The following is a 21,239-nucleotide window of genomic DNA, read 5'->3' as shown; positions in this document are numbered from 1 at the left end:
TGCTTCTGCCAACTTCCCGGGGAGGGAGCCGGCCCTCTGCCCCTTCTCGGGGAGCGGAGCTGTGCCCAGCTGCAGGCAACGGGCGTCGGACTCACCGTGGGCCCCAGCGCAGGCTGGCCGCGGGCCCGAGACTGGTCCCCCGCCGTCGCTTCTTGGCCGTCCTGGGCCTTCCACCTCGTCTCTGGGATCGTGGGCAGCACCCCTCAGCAGACTCTCTGTTTTGGAGGAATCCGGGGACCACTGGGTGAATTTGGGGATCTGCTCCGCCACGGGCCGAGGCTTCATGTGTTCTTGGTGGTCCCACCTGGGGAGGACTCGGTGCAGGGGTGGCCCTTGACGGCATTTGTCGTCGCTGTTGATAGACGCAGCGTCTTGCAGGGCTTCAGCTGCCCGGCACGGCCGGATGCTCCGCGGCCGCCCTGGGACCTGCAGCAGGGCTGGGGGCCGTCAAAAGGCTGTGGCTGCGGGTTGGGGGCAGGTGGGACGGCAGGCAGGGAGGAGGTGGAAAGGTCAGCAGGAGCCTGGAGCCGAGGACAGGGAGCCCGGGACGTGGAGCGAGCGCTGGGAGAGCGGATGGGAGAGGCGGCACTCATGGGCGGCTGCGGGGGGCCTCGCTTGAAGCCCTGGGGGGGCGGCGATGGCAGCGGGAAGAGGGAATGGCCGGGATGGGGCCAGCCCGGGCCCTGGTGGGAACACAGCCCGGGGGAGACCATCATCAGAGCCGAGGACAGCTGCCGCTTGCTGAGCACCTGCTGTATGCCAGGCACTGAGCGCTCGTTATCTCGCTTGCTCTCCCTATAACCCTGCAAGACCGATAGTCTCTCTGCTTCACCCGCGACGAAACCAAGACCTGCAGACACGACAACTCGCCCAGGGCCGCCGGCACGTGGAAACACGCCAGGAGTCGTATCTAGATCTTTTTATTCTGGAGTCATGTTTCTAATCAATATGGTTTAAAAAAGGAGGATAAATTCTCAGAAGAGACTCAATATTAGAATGTGATAGGATGATACTGAACAGAGCAATTGACTTAGGATATTGATTATTAGACAAAATGTATTACTCTGTAGGCAAAATGTAATGCGAAACCACAGGAAACGTGAGGTTGATCAATGTGGGAAGAGTTGGGAAGAGATGGGCTTGTATAAAGCCATCACCTCTGGCCCTTAACTTCTTCCCAGAGACGCACCCAGGACCCAGGTCAAAGCACAATTCGTCTTTGATTGCTCCTTTACAGCTTCATTTCTTAAAACGCTTTTTACCTGAAGCTACTGTTGCTAAGCATGAAGATTTCGTGAAGCTGGGCTGTGGGTATGTGGTTGTGCATTATATTCCTCGCTCGTCTTGAATGAGCTGGAGCTGCTACCTCACGGGGAAACACTCGCGAGCAGTCATGGAGGGTGAGCGGTGTCCATGCTGAGTTGGCCGTGTTACATTTCCGGGGCTAACCTGGAACTCACCGTGGATGTCGCCGGGATAAAGGCACAGGGTGGACCACGGCCGGGTCCAGGCTGCAGGGGCCTCACCAGGGGGCAAGGCCGGGGCTGCCGTCCGTATCTGCTCCTGGGCCTTCCTGAAGCTGAGTCTGCTCATCCCGAAACCCCCAGCGGTTAACGCGTGGGCAGGGCTGGCTTAGTCCTCTGCACGGGCGGCGGGCAGTCGGCAGGTCACCAACAGCACTGTCAGAATGCCGCTCATCGCCGGACTCTCCCATCAGGTGGCAATTGCAGAGGTTTTAGGCCTGAACAGGATGGAGCAGGTAAAGGGGCACTCCTCTGCAGCCATAAGAAGTAAACAGCAGATGCAGAAAGGAAGACAGAGGTGCCTGTGCCCCCAGACACCCTGAGCTTCGCCCAGCTGTCTCCGTAGCAAGCCGCCTCTTTAGACGTGTTTATTTTCTCTGAACTTTTATAAATACTGGGAGAGCTTTTCTCTAATTGCTTCCAAATTAAATTTAAATGAAAGCCCGGCCTTACGGAATGTTCCCTGAGCTGGGAATGCTTTCAGCCTGGATCACTTCCAGCTGCCGGATAGTGGAGTGAACAAGCCGGAGGTGCACCTTTCCTCCAGGTGAGAGAAACCCAGAGGAAGCAGCGCCGGGCGGCCTGGGCTCTCTGTGCCTACCTGGGTCCCGGGTTCCTGCTTTCTTCCTGCTCCCAAACTCATGAGCTCCGTCTTCAAGGTCCCCTCATGCTGGCAAGAAAGCCCATCTGGCTCTCGGGTCCGCACTCCAGGAAGGAGCAGTAGGGAGCCTACTTCTTCCACATGACCACCTTGGGAACCCCAACAATCCACCCCTCTGCCCCAAGACTCAGCCTCGTGTTGCTTTGCTCCCCTCTGTCCCCAAGAGAGGCGAGAAGCGTATTACAGCAGACACTGCCCAGTGGCCACAGGGAGGACCGAGGAGGACGGCAGGTGGCTGCGAGCCACAGGGACGCCAGCAGGACCAAGCCTCTCCAGAAGGGAGCACGCCAGACGGGCCCTGGTCAAGAAATGCCGGGAATGTGGGGGCCAGCGTCACCCCAGGGGCTTCCCTGCCAGAGCAGGTTGACTTTCTGCAGATCAGTTTGTAAGTGCTTTGGCAGGTGACTTTAGAAGGTACTCACCATTGGATAGTTTACGATGTTAAACTCATTGAATCTTATGCTTTGTTTCTGTTTTCATCCCTAGTCCTTTATTTTTCAATATTGTTTTCAGAATGTTTGCCTGATTTACGTTCTTGGTGAACACAGAGGCTCCAGAGAAGATGATTTCTGCTCAGACCCCTGGACACTTAACTTCTAGAGCTTCACTCCCCTAAATAAGATTCCACAAATGAAAGTTGATGTTCAACGTCAATCTTATGCAAGAGAGTTAAAAACCCTATTTCTGTTCATGAACGAATTGTGATCCAGGTTTTATTTAGTTTGTTTCTTTATTCCTGGGTATTTCTTACTTTAATCTTTTTTCTGATGACCAATTTAAGCAAAATATGAAAATGCCTTCATAAAATATAATGCCTTTTGAGGGAATTTGGAGTTCCTTCCTTTTTGATGATATAATTGATATTCTAACATTTGATGTCAAGGTAATAAACGCAACTCTCTTTTTTTCTCTTCCCATAACATCTTTGTCTTCCCACTGTGTTGAAACATACAGAAACATGTTTTAAAAACTTGAGCTCCCCAAATTTTTCTTTTTCTTACCTGGGAGTTGGTTTCATTAACTTCCCCTGTGAAATTCAAGATGCTCTGTGTCCTAATTTGGATCAAAGCTAAGCAAATCCTGCAATTTGGGGAAATTTACCTTTTATTTCCGTAGTGATTTGAGTGAATGAGATTGCCCACCACAGTTGATGTGCTGGTGCAAAGTCCTGCGCCCGCAAGCCGGTGACCCTTCCCCTCTGCCCTCCAGGTACCGGAGCCTGAAGCATTTCAACTACGACGTCTGCCAGAGCTGCTTCTTCTCTGGGCGAACAGCCAAGGGCCACAAGCTGCACTACCCGATGGTGGAGTACTGTGTCCCCGTGAGTACCCACCACTGGCGCTTGCACCTGATTTCTGGTCGTTGGTCATTGACTGCGCTGCTTTTGAATTAACTAGTATCTAAACTTTCTTAAGTTTTCTGGAAGAAAAATATCACTTACAAGATTGCTTAGCCATATTTTTGTTTTTGTTTTGTTTTCTTTTAAGTAAATACATCCAGGTTGAATTATCTGGCCCTTACAGAATAATTACAATTTTTCAGAAAGATTTATTTATTAAACTGTTGTCTGTGTTCTGATTTTAAACTTAACTTTCTTGGTAGCAAACTCTTCAAGAGCTCACAACGACCTACTTTGAAAATGATTGTTTGATGAGAAATCACATTTTTTCTGGACATATTTAAGAAGTTTTCATGGTTCAATATTATATTCACATTAGTAAAAATGTGAAAAATGGAGAAATTAAAAGTATCCATAAATCTAGCTCCCAAATAAACCACCTTCCAATATTTTCCATGTGTCTGATTTTAAGATTTTTATTTATTTTGTATTTATGTCATTTTGATCCTAAAATCCAAATTTTAATTTGACCCAGAATGTTCACTAAACATTTTGAATCACAAATGTTCCTCCAAGTTTTCATCCAGTATAATTTCCTTGGTTATAAACTGTTTAATTGAGTGGATTACTATAATTTACCTAACCATTCCCTTAAATTTGGGCATTTAGCTTTTTTTCAATTATCTGATGTGACATAAACAACACTGTTATAAATATCTGTGTGAAGATAGCTCTTCTCACGTATTGTATAGGCTACATTTCCATAGGATGAAGCACTACAAGTAGATGATCTGTGTCAATGAATATGAGTATTTTTATGGCCAAAATGCGTGATGCCAAGTTACTCTCCTGCGGAGCTGTGCACCACCCTACGTCCTCATCACTCTGCTCGTGTGTCAGTTCTCCTCCACCCCCTGGCATCGCAGCCTGGTTCTTGCCTCTCAAGTTTTACGTTATGTAGTTTTCAGTAGCGGCAGTCTCGAGTCCTGTGAGGTATCTGGTGGGTCTTGTGTAACTGGGTTCCTCAGCTCTGTGAGTTTAGAATCTTGACTTTTTTTAAAATTTCTATATGTCGTGGGTTTGCAGAACAATCAGGCATAAAATACAGGATTCCCATATGTCACCCTATAATTGGTGGGGTGTGTTTGTGACAACTGATGAAAGCACATTTCTGTAATTGTACCATTAACTATGTCCATTGTTTAGGGTTCACTGGGTTCACTGTTGGCAGTTCCATGAATTTTTTTTTAATTTTCATTTTATTACCATACATATAACCTAACATCTCCCGTTCTAACCGCATTCAGATATATGTTTCATTGCTGCTAATTAGGTTCATTATCTCTTGCTTCCATCATCCTAACTTTTAAGTTCACCCGGGGCAGTCAACTCTGAGGACAAATGAACATTATCCCAAACCCCAAAACGCTCATCACAGGAACCCAAAGGCCAGTTTATCACTTTGCACTGAGGAATATAATTGCTAAGTGTCCACAGTGTTTGCATCCATTCCAATATCTTCTTTTTTCTATGAGGAAACTGAACCGGTATCACAAAGGTTTTAGGGTAAAGAAATTAACTGAGCTTCGTGGAAAATGTCATCAAATCTCCCATCTCTGCTTCTGGAATCATCCTGGCTGCCATGAACTCTTTTCATTGGTGTTCATGTCACACTTAGAATCACTGATACCCTTAATGTCTCTCTCCAGCTTCCATTTTAAAATAAAATCTGTAAATTACCCCAAACTCCCCTTGTTACCCAGTGCCCGCAGGGTGGCTGTCGTGCTTTGTAGGGTTCCATTTTATCCGTCATACGGGGATGACTTCCTCTTTGGCCCTATCTGGTAATCTTCTCAGCAGCTGACTGATAAACCATCTCTATGGCAGGTTATTTCCTTTATTTGACCTTACAGCTTTTTGTAAAATGGCTAGAGAGATGTGCACACCGAGTCTTTAAAGGGTACACTCTTGCATTTGCTAGTAGTGAATTCCTTGATTTAACCACTTTCCAACATGGCTGCCTTTCTTTGTAGCCACATTCTTTGAATGTTTGCTGTCCTCTTTTAAGTAATCTTCATTTCTGGTTCATCCAGCTTCTACCCAGTGTTCCTCAGCTCATTGAGATCTGCCTGCAAAATGAGCTCGAATGTGGACTTGTTCAGGGCAGAGATAATTGGCATCAGCACCGCGTGAGTGTCTGGTGGCCCAGCCTTTCCCGCGTGGCTCTCGATGCTTGTGTTTCCCGTGGTGTTTCACGACTGATTCTGAAAGGGCTCCCGCCGCTTCCCGGACTTAGTCTCCTTCCTCTTTAACTTCTGTACCTGAGCCAGCTCTCTGCGGTTTATAAGCCTTGTTTCGAACCTTCAAACTCATTTCCTATCCCCAAATCCTTCACCAAACGTATTACCTTTTACCGTATTATCTGTGACAATGTTTGTCTGCAGATGCAGGGAACTAATGGAGTATGCTGAGCTATCGTGATTTATGAGGCATTTTACGATATTTATAAGAAAGCATTTAGATGAGGAAATGAAGTGGAAATTTTCTTTTCACTAGGAAATGATTTTTCTTTTTAAACTCTTACCCCCTGCATACCACCCCACCCCCCGGCCATTGCAATATTCCAAATTGGCACATACCAGAATTCTTTCATGGGGCGCTGCATGAGTTCATCTTCAAGAAACAACATGACGTACCCTGAATATGGTGCCCTTCACCTTTCTCTCTCCTTTCATCCAAACTCCACCTTTCCACAATTGCAGCAGAGTCTGACTCTGTGTTTGAAATCTCCTCGAGCTCTCTGGCTTCCCGTCAACCGCACACTTCTATGTGTCTCAAATTCAACCTGTTGAAATCAATGAAATGTAAATAAAAACTAAGAGGTTATTTTGCAATTTAGAGGAAAATGACTATTGAGAGAGTCTTTGAGATGAGTCCTATGATATTGAGATGTGCTGCTCAGAAGTGCACGTGAACCATTTAGGAACCCCAACTCGTATATTTAAAAGATAAATCTTGTGCAGGCTCAAGCGATGGTGTTTAATCACTGCTCATGTGCCAGATACCTGTGTTGTTTCTTGTATAACATTGATTTTCCTCTTGTACTTGTTTGTTTTCCTCTGGGTAGCTTATTCGTATTGGTATTTAACGGTTAAAAGTACGTCAGGAGGATTTGTTAGGAAATTAGATAAGAATATCATCCCACGTGAATTGATCCCGCAGACAAGTTGTTGGTTCATTAAAAACTAACATGGTTTTATTTGTTTCTTTTTGTGTTTTGTTAAGAGTCCAGTGATTAAAGTCGGGTGTTTGGGCCTCTCAGTTATTTGGCATCTTTGGGAGTAGTCCTGTCGGAGCTGCTTTCTGGAGCTTTGCTCTTCGTGTGCGTGGTTTCCGAGCTGTGTGGGTTCTGTCCTGAGCTCCAGGTTCTCCTGCATCTCGCCTCGCTGCTCTTTGTGATTCACATCCAGGAATCAAGAGACTTCAGGCACATTCCAATGTTTCTCAGTAGTGTGTAGGTGTCAGCAATGTAAGATAAGAAAGTGCAGCTGGACGTGTGAGTGGGGACAGAATCACGCTTGCAGCTGTGCAGCTGTTCAGACACAAGCAAAGGACGGAGGAGCTCGGAGTCACTCTCCGTGTGAAGTGGGCATTTCTCCACCAAGGAATACAACGAAGGAAAGTTTAAAATTCTCCTGTCATCCTCATTTTGGTTGGCAGTGGAGAATCTCGAGTGAAAATTCATCTGTTTCCAGCTTATATGAGGTGTTGTTAGGGTTTGGTAGAGGGGTGCTCTGATTTATGCCAGCGTGGATTTTATAATTCGGCGACACTCTCTCCTATCTGTTCGTCTGTGTGAGTGGTGGGGTTGCTAACTCACTATCACGGCCCGTGAAGGGACTGGGGGCCACTTTTCTGAGGTGGAGGGTTTCAGGGCTTAGGTCTTTGGATGAGGATGGAGCACACTGCCCTTCCACGTGGGGCTCTACCCCCACCCCCAGCACCGGTCACTTCCCCTGAAAATGGGACAGTGCCAAGGTTTCTAAGAGAAACAATCCACAGCCGTCAACTAAATGTCTCTAATTCATTCTGAACCTTCCCTTCTTTGTAAATGAAGTACCGCTAAGTTTCCACATGACTTGTTTTCTAATAATGTATACTGAAATATCGCTTTTGTAACTTTTAAATTACTTATATAAAACATGTTTCTTGTTAGAAAAAATTAGAAAAACATTTATGAAAGAGTAAAAACAAAAAAATTGAAATTGCCAGATAGTCAGTCACCCAGAGGTAACTGCTCTAAAAATTTGGCAACTGGACTGATTTACTTTTTAGTCCTTTTTGTTGTAAACTGCAAGACAGATACATATAACCACACAAAACAGATACATAGCTTAATGGAATATCAGGTGAGAACCTCCCAGGTGAGGAACAGGGCTTTGCCAGACATTCTAGAGGCCCCTTTTCTGTACTCCATTCCAGGCAGAACCCCCTTGATTTTTATAAATAACTAAATTTATAAATACCCACTATCTTGGTTTTTATAAATAACATACAAATTGCATTTTTAAATTACTTTCATCACTCAGCTGTCTATCCCATTTAAAAATATCAGCTTTTTAATCTCCAGGTTCCTCCTCCATGACCTGACGATCTATCTTAACATTTCCTTATAGTTTATCTGTTGAAAAGCTCAGGAAGTTTGACTGTGGCTGCATCTGTCTGGTGCAGCCCAGCGTGCCCCCTCCCTGCTCCCGGACATCCTTAGATCGGCAGCCGGGCCCAGAAACTGCCCAGCCTCAGTGTGATCCTTTGGCGAGTCCCTTGGGAGTGTCCAGATGGTTAGAGGAGGCCATGATGACTTGTCATCTCTCAAAAATGAGCTTGGGGGAGGCGGGGCAAGATGGCGGCATAGAGAGGAGTGGAAGTTAAGTAGTCCCCCTGGAACAACTACAAAAAACCAGAAACAACTAGTAAATAATCCAGAATAACTGCGGGCGGACAAACGAGACCATCCACTCATCATACACCAACCTGAATTGGGAGGAATGCCCGAGAACACAGCATAAAATCTGTAAGTAAAACCTGCGGATCCAAGTCGTGAGACCCCCTCCCCCATAGCCCGAGCTGCGGAGTCGCGTGGTGCCACAGAGAAGCTCTCTCCCAGCAAGCGAATATAGCTCAGCTGAGCTCCAACTGGGGTTTTAAGTAGCGAGTGTGAACTGCTCACTACAGGTACGCAGCCCCAAAAAACAGAGGCTTTGGGTGACAACTGACCTGGGAGAGCCGGAGGGTCGCCTTGGACTGGGTCTGAAGGGGACTATCTGTTTCTTTTCTGGCTCAGTGGAGAAAGCCCCAGTCATTTTCAGTTTCCAGGGCTGTGACTCTGGGAAGGGTGGAGACAGCACAAGCAGAGAGAGAGACCATTGAAATGCTGATGACCTCCACCTGAGGGGTCTGTCTTCTCTAAGAGGAAAGGGGTGGGGCCCTTTCCATTCAGAACCAGACCCCAGAGCCTGGGGGAACATGGCCATACCGCCTCACACCAGTCAAGAATTATAGGCTAACAGGCATCACCTGCTGGGCAGAAAAGCACAGTGACCCGAGGCATCAAAGGCTGGAGCAATTTTCTAAGACACACCCGCAGGGAAACCAGATACTGAATATTTCTTCCCTCTGGGACCTGAGCCTGTTCTGGTCTGGGAAAACCTGATTTGGATAACCAAGGAAACCATGCCTAGACAACAGAAAATTACAACCTACACTAAGAAAAACGAAGTTATGGCCCAGTCAAAGGAATAAATGTACACTTCAACTGAGATACAGGAATTTAAACTAATGCTAAATCAACTCAAAAAGTTTAGAGAAGATATTGCAAAAGAGATAGAGGCTGTAAAGGAAGCACTGGACATGTATACGGCAGAAATCAAAAGTTCAAAAAAACAACCAGTAGAGTATATGGAAATGAAAGGCACAACACAAGAGATGAAAGACACAATGGAAACATACAACAGCAGATCTCAAGAGGCAGAAGAAAACACTCAGGAACTGGAGAACAAAACACCTGAAAGCCTACACGCAAAGGAACAGATGGAGAAAAGAATGAAAAAATACGAGCAGTGTTTCCGGGAACTCAAGGATGAAACAAAGTACAATAATGTACGTATCATTGGTGTCCCAGAAGGAGAAGAGAAGGGGAAGGGGGCAGAAGCAATAATAGAGGAAATAATTAATGAAAATTTCCCATCTCTTATGAAAGACATAAAATTACAGATCCAAGAAGCGCAGCGTACTCCAAACAGAAGAGATATGAATAGGCCTACGCCAAGACACTTAATAATCAGATTATCAAATGTCAAAGACAAAGAGAGAATCCTGAAAGCAGCAAGAGAAAAGCGATCCATTACATACAAAGGAAGCTTAATAAGATTATGTGTCGGATCTCTCAGCAGAAACCATGGAGGCAAGAAGGAAGTGGTGTGATATATTTAAGATACTGAAAGAGAAAAACCACCAACCAAGAATCCTGTATCCAGCAAAGCTGTCCTTCAAATATGAGGGAGAGCTCAAAATATTTTCTGACAAACAGACAATGAGAGACTTTGTGAACAAGACACCCGCCCTACAGGAAATACTAAAGGGAGCACTACAGGGTGATAGAAGACAGGAGTGTGTGGTTTGGAACACAATTTTGGGAGATGGTAGCACAACAATGTAAGTACACTGAACAAAGGTAACTATGAATACGGTTGAGAGAGGAAGGTGGGGAGCATGTGAGACACCAGAAGAAAGGAGGAAAGATAAAGATTGGAACTATGTAACTTGGTGAACTATAGAGTATTCAACAATTGTGATAAAATGTACAAATATGTTGTTTTATGAGGGAGAACAAGCAAATGTCAACCTTGCAAGGTGTTAAAAATGGGGAGGCATTGGGGGAGGGATGCAATCAGCATAAACTAGAGACTATAACTAACAGAATCATTGTATTATGCTTCCTTTAATGTAACAAAGGTGATATACCAAGGTGAATGCAGATAAGAGGGGGGGATAGGGGAGGCATGTTAGACACTTGACATTGGTGGTATTGTCTGATTCTTTATTCTACTTTGATTTAAGGTTATTTTTCCTTTTGCTACTTCCTAGCTGTCATTTCTTTTTCCTCTTTCTTTTGCCTCTCTACCTTCTTTGACTCTTCCTCCTGCCTTGTGGAAGAAATGTAGATACCCTTATATAGATAGTGGTGAAGGTGGTGAACACATAAATGTATGACCATGCAGAGAACCATCTATTATTTACTTAGGATGGAGTATGGTGAGTGAACAAAACCATATTAAAAAAAAATGGGTTGATGACAAAACCTTGAGGGCAATATACTGAGTGAAATAAGCCAGACAGATAAGGACAATTATGTCAGGGTCTCACTGATAGGAATTAATTGTAATATGTAAACTCATAGACATGAAATATAAGGTGCCAAGATATAGGACGAGGTTTAAGAATGGGGAGTGGTTGCTTAGTATGAGCAGAATGTTCAACTAGGATGAACTTAAATGTTTGGAAATGAACAGGGGTGTTGGTAGCAAGATGTGAGAATAACTAACAGTGCCGAATGGTGCATGAATGAGGTGGAAAGGGGAAGCTCAGAGTCATATATGTTACCAGAAGGAAAGTTGGAGGTCAAAAGATGGGAATGTATAAAACTGAATCCTATGGTGGGCAATGTCCATGATCAACTGTACAAATACTAGAAATCACTTCCATGAACCAGAACAAACGTATGACAATACAATTAGAGGTTAATAGTAGAGGGGCATATAGGGAAGAAATATATACCTATTACAAACTATATACTACAGTTAGTAGTATTTCAACATTTTTTCATGAACAGTAACAAATGTACTATATCAATACTAGGAGTCAACAATTGAGGGGGGGTGGTTAGGGATAGGGGAGGATTAGAGTTTCCTTTTCTTTTTTTCTTTTTTCATCTTTCACTTTATTTCTTGTCTGGAGTAATGAAAAGTTTCTAAAAATTGAACAAAAATTAAGTGTGATGGATGCACAGCTGTATGAAGGTACCCAGGGGCAAGTGATTGTACACTTTGGATCTATGGATAATTGTATGGTATCTGAACAATCCCAAGAAAAATGAAAAAAAAAAAAAAATGAGCTTGGCACTGTTCACACAAAGTGCCATGGCCTGTGCACTCACTAGGGTGGCAAAACAGCAAAGTTCTAGTTGTGTAGTTCATTTTAGTTGAAATGCTTGACCAGAAACACATCTGCTCATCTACTGTGGGGTTGCCCAGTGGTACAGTTCAATCAGGAAAGGCCGGATAGAGGTTTGTTTTCCCCTTTTTCGACCTGTTTTCAATAGAAAGAATTGGTTTCCTGTCGTCCCCTGAAAATGATCAGTTCTTTTGTTTTTGCATATCATTGTGAGCTCACAGATTTTTTCATATTTGATGGGTTCAAACCTACTGAGATTGCAGGAAAGTACCTTGTAAGGTGCAAAGTTCTTTGTTAATAAATTTTTCCCTCATTTCTTCAATGGGATCTACAAAATCTTCTGGCATCCTTTTTGTTCTTATAGCAATAAATGAAAACTTAGATTTTCAAGAAATGCATGAATAATTAAAAATATTGGATAATTTATTTAGTGATGAATTTTCCCTTCAATTTCATCTTCAGATCACAATAGTAATAGTTATTTATTTAAAAAAATAAAGTATTATACCTAGCATGATGTTAGAGTTGAGTTTGATTACATTCATTACACGTTTGATTACGTTCATTACGCTATTTTCTTTTTTACCAAACCATATCACTGATGCTATAAAATAAAGAAGTATTAGCTACTGTCATTAGATAGTAAACTTAACGAAATATGTAAAAAATCCTTTAACATTATTAGTGAGAAAATGGGCTTAATTCATAATCTTGGCCCTATCCCAACTCAGGAACCACATTCTGCTAAACTGAATATAATCCTTGGTTCCTGTGGGGTGAATTACTTTTCACCTTTTAATATTGCATAAACTTCATGGCTCTAGTAAGTTTAGTGCCCTTAGATGACAACTTTTGATGGTAGTTCTTTTTTTTACTTTTTATGAAAATTGATGAGGAAATTAAAAGATGCTATTTCTGTATGAGAGAACACTGTCTTTGTTTTCCAAATATCAAATTTGAGATTTATCAGAAACTCAGATTTTATTTCAGGTCCCACTGTAACTCTGGGGGAGGCAGGTAGGATTTTTTGGGAGGGGGGGTGCGGGGTTTGATTCTTGACTGGATTTTTTTTATTTTCACATGTGTGGACTGTATTGGGCAGAATAATAAAGTGGTCTGGAATTGGCCTTACACTTTTAGTTTTGAGGCATTTTTCCCCCGAGCAAGTGTTCATGCTGGGAGGAGAGAAGCTGGGATGAGGCAGGGAAGTGGGGGGCTACCCCTGCCCCCCGCCGGCCTCCCCTCCCACCCGCCCCGCTCAGGGCTGTCTGTTCTCAACCATTTAGGGAAACAGTTGAGACTGTGAAGCCGATGGCAAAGCTGCCGGAAACATGGGGCTGTCCTGGCTGGACTTTTTTTTTTTTTTTTTAATAAAGTGAAAATTGCTGAGTTGGGGGCCATGAATCCGCGGACATCTCCAGCCTCCTCTCTGCTCTGCGAGTCTGGAGAACGACGCGTCCCCTCATTGTTTCCGAGAAGCAGACATTTCCGTAGGATGGTGGCAATTGTAAGGAGCACAACTATTTAGTGGTTGACTCAGAACTTAGTGATTTTCAAAACTAATTACATTTTTTTTAGTTTCTCTTTGCAAAACAAGTCTGTGTGAGTCCTGAACAAGCAAATGATGATGGAAAAGACCAGGCGTAGGAGGCAGCAGGGAAGCAAATTGTTTAGCCCTCGGTTTGTGTTGTTATAGAACTGTCCTCCGATTTTATTTTGTAAAGAGCTGGGAGTGAGGTCTGTCCAGCTGCATATTGGGCAGGCACCTAGGAGTCGAGAAGGAATTCATTCTAGGCAGATTCGTCAACACTGCTTTAACCAAGTTGACACCAGTGTAACATATTGGGATAAACACTCGAGTCAGTGACAGCGTGGGGAGCTCGGGCACCGAGAAGGTTCACAGCCAGCGTGAGGGGGGCGCTGGGGGCGGTCGCAGCCCCTCTCATCCTAAATGACAGTAGTGCTCACCATCAGGCACTCTTAAGGAAACACTAGGTCAAATGGTTACATGGTGGATGGTTGGGAGAGAACAGAGAAACGGGCAGCACTGCTTGCACATGCACCCCCATAGCAGAGCATATCCTGGCCGTGTGGAAGCCGGAGCCTGCGTGGCTGCTCCCCCTTCATTCATATATTATCCAGAATACTTGGTCACCCCGAAATTTTCAGTAGCCAAATGCACATTTTTTTAGTGATTGGTACCAATCAATATCATTTCCAAAACTAATTTTGTTTTTTGATCCAACTTTTAAAACCTTGGAGAAAAAGTTAGTTATGGCTTATTTTCCAGGAAAATAAAAACTAATCTCTGGGTGTATTTCGTGCGGACACCCAGTGGCCATATGCTTTCATGATATTGCAAGTTATTCCAGAAATGCATAAAATGCCAAATATGTGGGCATTTCATTGCAGCCCTTTACACCTGCTCTGATTGTATTGGAAATAGTGACGTCCTTCCATTTTACTGAGAGAAGTGTGCTTTTGTCCACCTTACAGACAACGTCCGGGGAAGACGTTCGAGACTTCACGAAGGTGCTAAAGAACAAATTCAGGTCGAAGAAGTACTTTGCCAAACACCCTCGGCTGGGCTACCTGCCCGTCCAGACGGTCCTGGAAGGTGACAACTTAGAGACGTGAGTGTGGTTTTAGCGTTAAATCTGTGAACACTTAGAGCTGGTGTTGTCTGTTTTCATGGGAGCAACACGAGACAAATTGTTTAATACCAGTAAGATTTATGTGCGGTAAACCATTTCCGTCTGAAAGTGGGAAGCTGAACTTGGAATCAGTCTTCACAAAGTGTATTTTTACTGTTTGTTTTTGACAAGGTCACAGCCAGAATTCCACGTTCAGCCTTGCCTGTGTTCCTGGACGTCACGCACAGGTAGCAGAGCCTCACAGTGTACCTCGGCTCTCTCTGGTCCTCTCAAAAACACTTACAGCAAATCGTGCTTTCATTCCTTCATTTACTTTCTGTTTTTCTTCTTTTGGGGGTGTTTTACTTTTCTCGTAGTACTCTTGACATGTATTTTTTGCATCTGTTTAGTATAAATTTATGAATAAAAATTAATCTCTTGCTTCAAATATTTATCAATGTTAAAATCTCATCAGAATCTCACATTACATTTCTAATATCTTTTTTCTTGAAGATGAAGACAGCAACTAAGGTAGTTTTATACATTATATGAAATAGACATTTCTTAAACATATATAATTTGAGTTGACAAGCATAAAACAAGCAAAATTTCAAGGTAGCACATTTTCTGAGATTATAACTATAAAGGAAAGAAAAATAAGAATTTACAGCCTGGAAAGAAAAGAAAAATAATATTTAAAACAAACCAGGAGAAATGCAAGGGAGTAATTTAAAATTACTGAACAATTGTATGTTGATAAAAATGGATATGATTTCAAATCTTTGAATTGCTTTTTATAATAACAGCATAAATATGCCTACCAGGGAAAGCTTCCCTTGCTTAAATTTTGGAGAAAATGAACTTTTATTGCTCATCATCACCAGAATACCCAGTTTATAGAAAAAAAAAAAATCCCAGTTAGAGAGGGAAGGCCATTCTCTCCGGTGTCAGAAGACAAGCTAAACAATATCAAGAGAAAGGTTTGCTGCTATAAACAACAGAGAAAACTGTAGTAAGAAATACAAAAAATGTGTTGAGGGTATCAGTCAAGCTTTCTTTCTTTAACCTTCAAAACTCATAATTCATTTTATTTTGCGTATGAGAGAGAAGTCATCCGAGAACGGTGATATTCCGTGCCTGTGACAGGGTCTCAGAATGTCAGCATGGAGGGAGAGACTCTTTGGTCTGATTTCCCAATTTATTTCCAAATAAAGCCCTGGAGGCCTGGGGCTGGGCTAAATTTTTCTGTCAATTCACCCCTTTCCTTGGGGAACCATCCAGAAGTTCAAGGAATGCCCTGTGGACGTCTGCATCCTGTGTGGGTCGTGCCGTGTGTGCACAGAGCAGTCCACAGGTAGCACCACCAGAGCAGGAGACGGAATTCAGACTGGGCAGCTTGGCTTGATGTCCAACTGTGGATCGGTTAAATAAATTTCAGTTTAAAGAGAGTGAGTCAAATACTTCCAATCCCAACGGAAGGTCGATTTGGGTCCCCGCTTTGTTTTCTGGGTATATTTTTTAAAAGTCTGTGTGATGATAAGTTCTTATAGGTTCTCATATCCAACATGTAGTTTGACTGTGCTGAGCATCTCATGATGAAGCCCAAATTTTACTCCTCTTCATACCAGAGCTAAAAAACCTCTGCACTGCAGCTGGCACGGAATGATCATGGGGCACTTTAATTTATGGGGAAATCGAGTGGGTTTGGACAAAGTGATGTGCTATGCCTTTCACTCTTTTGATCAACCTTTGGCATTCTGGGCCCCATCTACATCCTTAGTATGAATCATGCAGATATATCTTTCAAACTCATTTTAGGCATTTTTAATAATTTGCTTTCAATGTCAAAATAACCATTGGCATCAATCATTCTATTCTGAGTGACTCTGTTAAAGTAGAGATTGACAGGAAAGCATGCCAAATAATTTGTGCTAGCATGTGTGTGTGTAACTCTGAAAATGCCTCACCTCATTTAAAATGAATATACCAGCATTTTCAGGGAGAGGAAAGCCAGAAAAAGAAGGAAAGGAGTATAAGATTAAATCAGATGCCATAAAGATCCTTACTGGAAAAGATTTATAAGCTACTAGACACAAGACCAGGTTTTCTTCTGTTTTTAATCTGAGAAAGAGCTCTCTTGACTGGTATCTAGTTCATTTTCTGCTAAGCCCTTTCTTGAGGAGGGCCACATAACATCCTGGTGTAACAATTTACGGAGGTGAGTCATGAATTCGATGTCGTCTATTCTCCTATTTGTGGGAGGAGAACATCGGAGAAAAACCAGTGAAGTGGTACATGTGTTGAAGTTATTTATGAAGCTGATTAGAATTTTCTTTGCTGCTTTCTCTTTCTTCCTTGCAAAATACAGTATCTTATCCAATGTCCAGGAATTATGCACACATGTATGGAGGGGACGTAGGAGGAAAATGAGTTATTACTAAAAGGAGGTAAACAAACCCATGCTGAGATTTGCTCCATTAATTTAATACCTATTTATGCAAGATTTTTCACAAATGGAATCAGTATAAATGAAAAGGGCTGGCTTAAAGGATGTGCCATTAAAAATAACCCTGAGAAACAAGCTGAAATAGTGGCCAAAGAAATTTGGAAATTGCTAAAAGACAAGTTGGTTTCCCAGAAGATTTAAAGAAGCAACATAGACACCTTTCCCTGATGTCGGTGAAGGTAGAATAGTTGAGTTTCTTGATTTTAGTAAGTTCTTACCACAGCAGGAACCAACTTGTAGCCGTGTCACTGTGGCGGCTGTGACGGCTGAGCTCAGACCTGAGCCCGAAAAGAGGCTTGAGAGACTGTTGTGGGAGGAGGGCAGGATAGTGTGGAAATAGTGGGAATGGAGAGAGAAGCAGGAGCCAGATAAGGAAGAGCCAGGATGCTCTGAACGGGGTTTGGCATTGACCCTGAGAGAGTAGCAGGGAGCCATCGAAGGTCAAAGGGAGGAGGATCTGGGATGCAGGAAAATGGACCGAGGAAGGCAAACAAATGAAGCACAAGTTACAGTGTGCTGAGAACTTGGCAAGGGGAGCCCCACGTCCCTCCACGAAAGGCTGGGTTACGTTTCCCCTAAGAGTCAACCCATTCTAGAGTCCGACTCTGCCTTAGCAAATCCAGGGCTCCGGAAAGCCCGGACGGAGAGGCACGCTGTGAAGTCCGGGCCGGCCCCCGGTTACTTTTATTTCCCCATCACCTTTAACACGGGTTATAACTGCTGTGAGGACATGGCCTTGATTTTTCCTTCCAGAATTAAAGAAGAAAGCTGGTCACTTAACATCCTTTCCTACAAATGAAATACTTAGAAGTCAGTGAAGCCTGAAGTTTGACTTTTATCTTTATTTCTTGTCTTAGACATTTTGTAAACATATTTAAAAATGTCTTTGGAGCCACTCTTCCGTGCCACTTCTGCCCTGCTCTTATCTCGGCTCCGTGAATCATTTTTGTGCTAACAGGGGCAGTCAAGCCGCTTCACAAAGCTTTTCCAAGCCCAATTAAGATAAAAATTACATGGTTTTCTTCTGTTTAAAGTTCATGGAAAATGTTTAGAAATAATCTCTGAAGAAGTTCCCATTTTTAGAAATTATAAAGCAAGTCATTCACTTGACATGTAACATCTATATGCCAGGGCTGATGGAAGTAGCCATGTAAAAAGAAAGACTGTTGATAATACTGTGCTATGTTATTGTTACGTTGTAGCCACTTTATTCCTGGGTAATGGAGTCTATTTGCTATATAGACACTCTGACACAGGCAGGGCAGGTGAATACCTGCTTTTGAAGGAAGGATGAGGAGCCTTAGTTTTTCATTCCTGTAAGATGGATGATCTTCCAGTGCCTTCCTACTTTTATCGTGCAGACAGCGACGTGTGCTCCGGCAGGGAATAATGAGATCGTTAACCTTTTCTTGAGTGTGTCTGCACAATAGGAATAGGAGAGCCAGCCACGTAGGGCTGGAATAATTTAAGCTTTCCTTCCTCTTTGTTTCAATCACATCAGCTTCTGCAGGAGGCTTTATTTCTTTAGAGAACTTACTTTCTTTGTATTTTCGAATGTTCACATGCACCAATACCTCCCTCCAAAAACAAGTTAGGGTTTGAACTAGCCTTTTAATTATGATCAGTTGGTTTTGAACAATGTTTCTTGGAGCCTTGTGGATTTCGAGGCCCTGCCTGGGCTGGGGCTGCCCTCAGGGCTGGGGGGCTCCTGAAGCGTGGGGTCTCCAGACCAAGGCCCTGACTTAAGCAGAGTAAGTTTCCCTTGATCACTTCCTCATATGGAACCTCCACATCAAGTTTTATTTAAAGAAAGTATATCACGATCTAGAGAAGTTTCCTGAGTTTTTCTGATGGTGGGAAATATTTCTGGGGTACTAGGGGAGGGGATCTAGGTTTCATCATTTTTCAGTGTATCTGTTAGGCTGAGATACTTTGTGTACACATGGGCTGGAATTTTTACATTTAAATTTGAGCAGGGAATCAAAAAAGTTTAATTTTATTGCAACTCTGCCGTCAATATATAATGTGAGATTAGGTGTTTCATGTATTTAACTTTTACCTTTGTCTCTCTGACCAAATTTCTTCTCCAATTAAAAAAAAAAAAAAAAGGATTGTATGTCCACTGGGTTCCTTGTGAACGTTATCTTACAGTGTACCCTACAGTTCCAAGTTATGTGGGAGCATTCTGTTTCGTTTCTCATTGAGGCCATTAGCGAGGTGTCTACGTGTCCTGTGGCGAAGGCCCTGGTGTATCTGGTTAAAGCCCTGCCGAGAGCCGAGTGCCCGGTGCCTCTCTAGAGTACAGTGTGACCCGTTCCTTCTCATTTCCCCACGGGGACCTCGGGGCACCAGACCCCAGGGAGGGCGCTGCCAAGCCCCTACCCCATCGTCTGCAATTGCTCCGAAGTGTGTGTCGCGTGACTTTTGTCTCCTTCTCCCCTCTGCAGTCCTGTCACGCTCATCAGTATGTGGCCAGAGCACTTTGAGTGAGTATGCCCGTCCCCACGCAGGGGGCCCCCATCAGTCCCGCCAGCCTGGGGGTGATGGCCAGACTCTCATTCTAAAGCCAGCTCTGCATCTGGGGACAGTCCTCGTGGCCTCTTTGCATGGCAAGCCCGTTAACGAAGCCGCCATCTGCAGCGGTCCCAGCTGTCGACCCCTGGGCATGAACCGCTGCTCCTTTCTCCCTCCGCAGCCCCTCCCAGTCTCCTCAGCTGTTCCACGACGACACCCACTCAAGGATCGAGCAGTACGCCACACGGTGAGGAAATCGTAGGGTCCCCCACACCCTGCCCGGTTAAACACCTCCGTTCAAGGACAGTGGTTTTGCAGGGGCTGATTCCATTGCATTTGGGCGCTCAGCTTCTCCTGTTGTTATTTGCACTTTCCTGAGCACTTGCTGCACCTTCCGGGCAGAGTCGGTCTCGGTGGGGTGTGATCGTCAAGCCCATGAGATTCCAGACACTGTGCAAGCAGGATCTAGATGACGCAACCCGGTTTCGGTGAATGAAAGCAGGGATTGACGTGTTCTCAGGAGATGGCGCACGTGTGAATTCTGCTGTGTAATTAAATCGATGCTGCTGCTTCATTGTAGGGTTTATTTTTGAGCCCCTGAACAATATGAAAAACAGTCCAGTCTTGATGGTGTGCACAAACTTCCACAAAAGAAGTTTGTAGTACGTCCGTGGGGCTAGGAGCTAGCTATTCCTGAAAAGGTTCAGCAGGGGCCGTAAAAGAGGTAGCATCTAAACTGGGTATCGCCAGGGAGAACTTCTGGGGAGAGGCAGGCTCGGGGATGGAAACACACGCAAGCACCGGGCTGGGGAAGAGTGCGGGACCTGCCTGAGGGAAGAGGAAGGAGGGAGGGCGCGGGAGCTGCTCCTGCGGGGCCGTGTCCTCAGAGGAGGGATGTCACAGATTGGTCATAAACACAGGAAACGTGGTCCCAGAGGTGGCCGGGAGGCTGAAGGGGAGCCTGGGCCTGGGACACCAATTAGGGGTGAGGCCCAGAAGTCAGGGTGCGGGCCAGGAGGCCTGCGGCTGCCCGGGGTGCTGGCGGCAGCGTCACAGCCCACAGTCAGGTGTTGCATTTTGCCATCCTGTTAGACCTGGGCGGGTAGGCGAGGCGGCCTGTGCCCATTTTAAGCCTGCCCCGTTTTCCCCATGCAGACTGGCCCAGATGGAGAGGAGCAACGGGTCCTTCCTCACCGACAGCAGCTCCACCACGGGAAGCGTGTAAGTAACCCCCGGGTCAGCAGCGCTGGGGTGGTTCCGCGGCTGCCGGGAGCAGTTGTCACAATGTTGGGTTTAGCTGTGATCCCAATCAACGTGGATAAGCGTGGTTGCAGAAATGTCAACACGGATTTTGTGCTTTCAAGCCGTGAGAATATAGATGGATGTGTTTACTTCTTCCTATCAGTTAATGAAAAATCCTACCTCTGTCCACCAAACTGCCTCAGGAAAAGCAGGTTGGTTTGTTTCTTTTATATACACACATAATAACAGGTACACACACACAGACACTCAATCCACTCAATAACCGAAGTAATTCCACAGAATCCATGCCCTTTCTGAAGAACCCTCTCTCTTTGGCTCGCCAGCATTTTCTCCATAATCCCTGCATTTAATCCTTTTTCTCTCACGTGTGCTTGGACATAGACCCCCACCCACACTGAAGAGTATTAACTCCCCTGCTGATATTTTATTTTATTAGCAACTACGAAAAACCTCACTGATGTTCAAAGACTTTTGTAAAAATTTTCCAGCCAAATATTTTATTTCTTGCTTCCCCACTGTTGAATGCCATCTTGCTTTCGGAACTTTTCCTTCTTTTTTCCTGAGTTTA

The 21,239-nt window shown here is 44.4% G+C and overlaps 1 protein-coding gene across 12 annotated transcripts in view; it reads left to right on the top strand.

The window, feature by feature from the left end:
* Positions 1-21,239, top strand: part of UTRN (utrophin) — a 473,101-nt gene that overhangs the window by 432,394 nt on the left and 19,468 nt on the right. For 10 of the 12 annotated variants that reach the window (XM_037844841.1, XM_037844842.1, XM_037844838.1 and 7 more), the window contains 5 exons: positions 3,394-3,505; positions 14,252-14,388; positions 19,342-19,380; positions 19,590-19,655; positions 20,564-20,629. In XM_037844841.1, the coding sequence (XP_037700769.1) occupies positions 3,394-3,505; positions 14,252-14,388; positions 19,342-19,380; positions 19,590-19,655; positions 20,564-20,629 (420 nt within the window). Of the gene's footprint in view, positions 1-3,393; positions 3,506-14,251; positions 14,389-14,580; positions 14,916-19,341; positions 19,381-19,589; positions 19,656-20,563; positions 20,630-21,239 lie in introns of those variants that run through there. The other 2 variants (XM_037844839.1, XM_037844846.1) reach the window with 2 other exon arrangements.

This window comes from Choloepus didactylus, chromosome 7, assembly GCF_015220235.1.
Source record: "Choloepus didactylus isolate mChoDid1 chromosome 7, mChoDid1.pri, whole genome shotgun sequence".
NCBI classification, from domain to species: domain Eukaryota; kingdom Metazoa; phylum Chordata; class Mammalia; order Pilosa; family Megalonychidae; genus Choloepus; species Choloepus didactylus.
The sequence above is the reverse complement of the archived record's forward strand: the minus strand, read 5'-3'. Positions and strand labels throughout refer to the sequence as shown.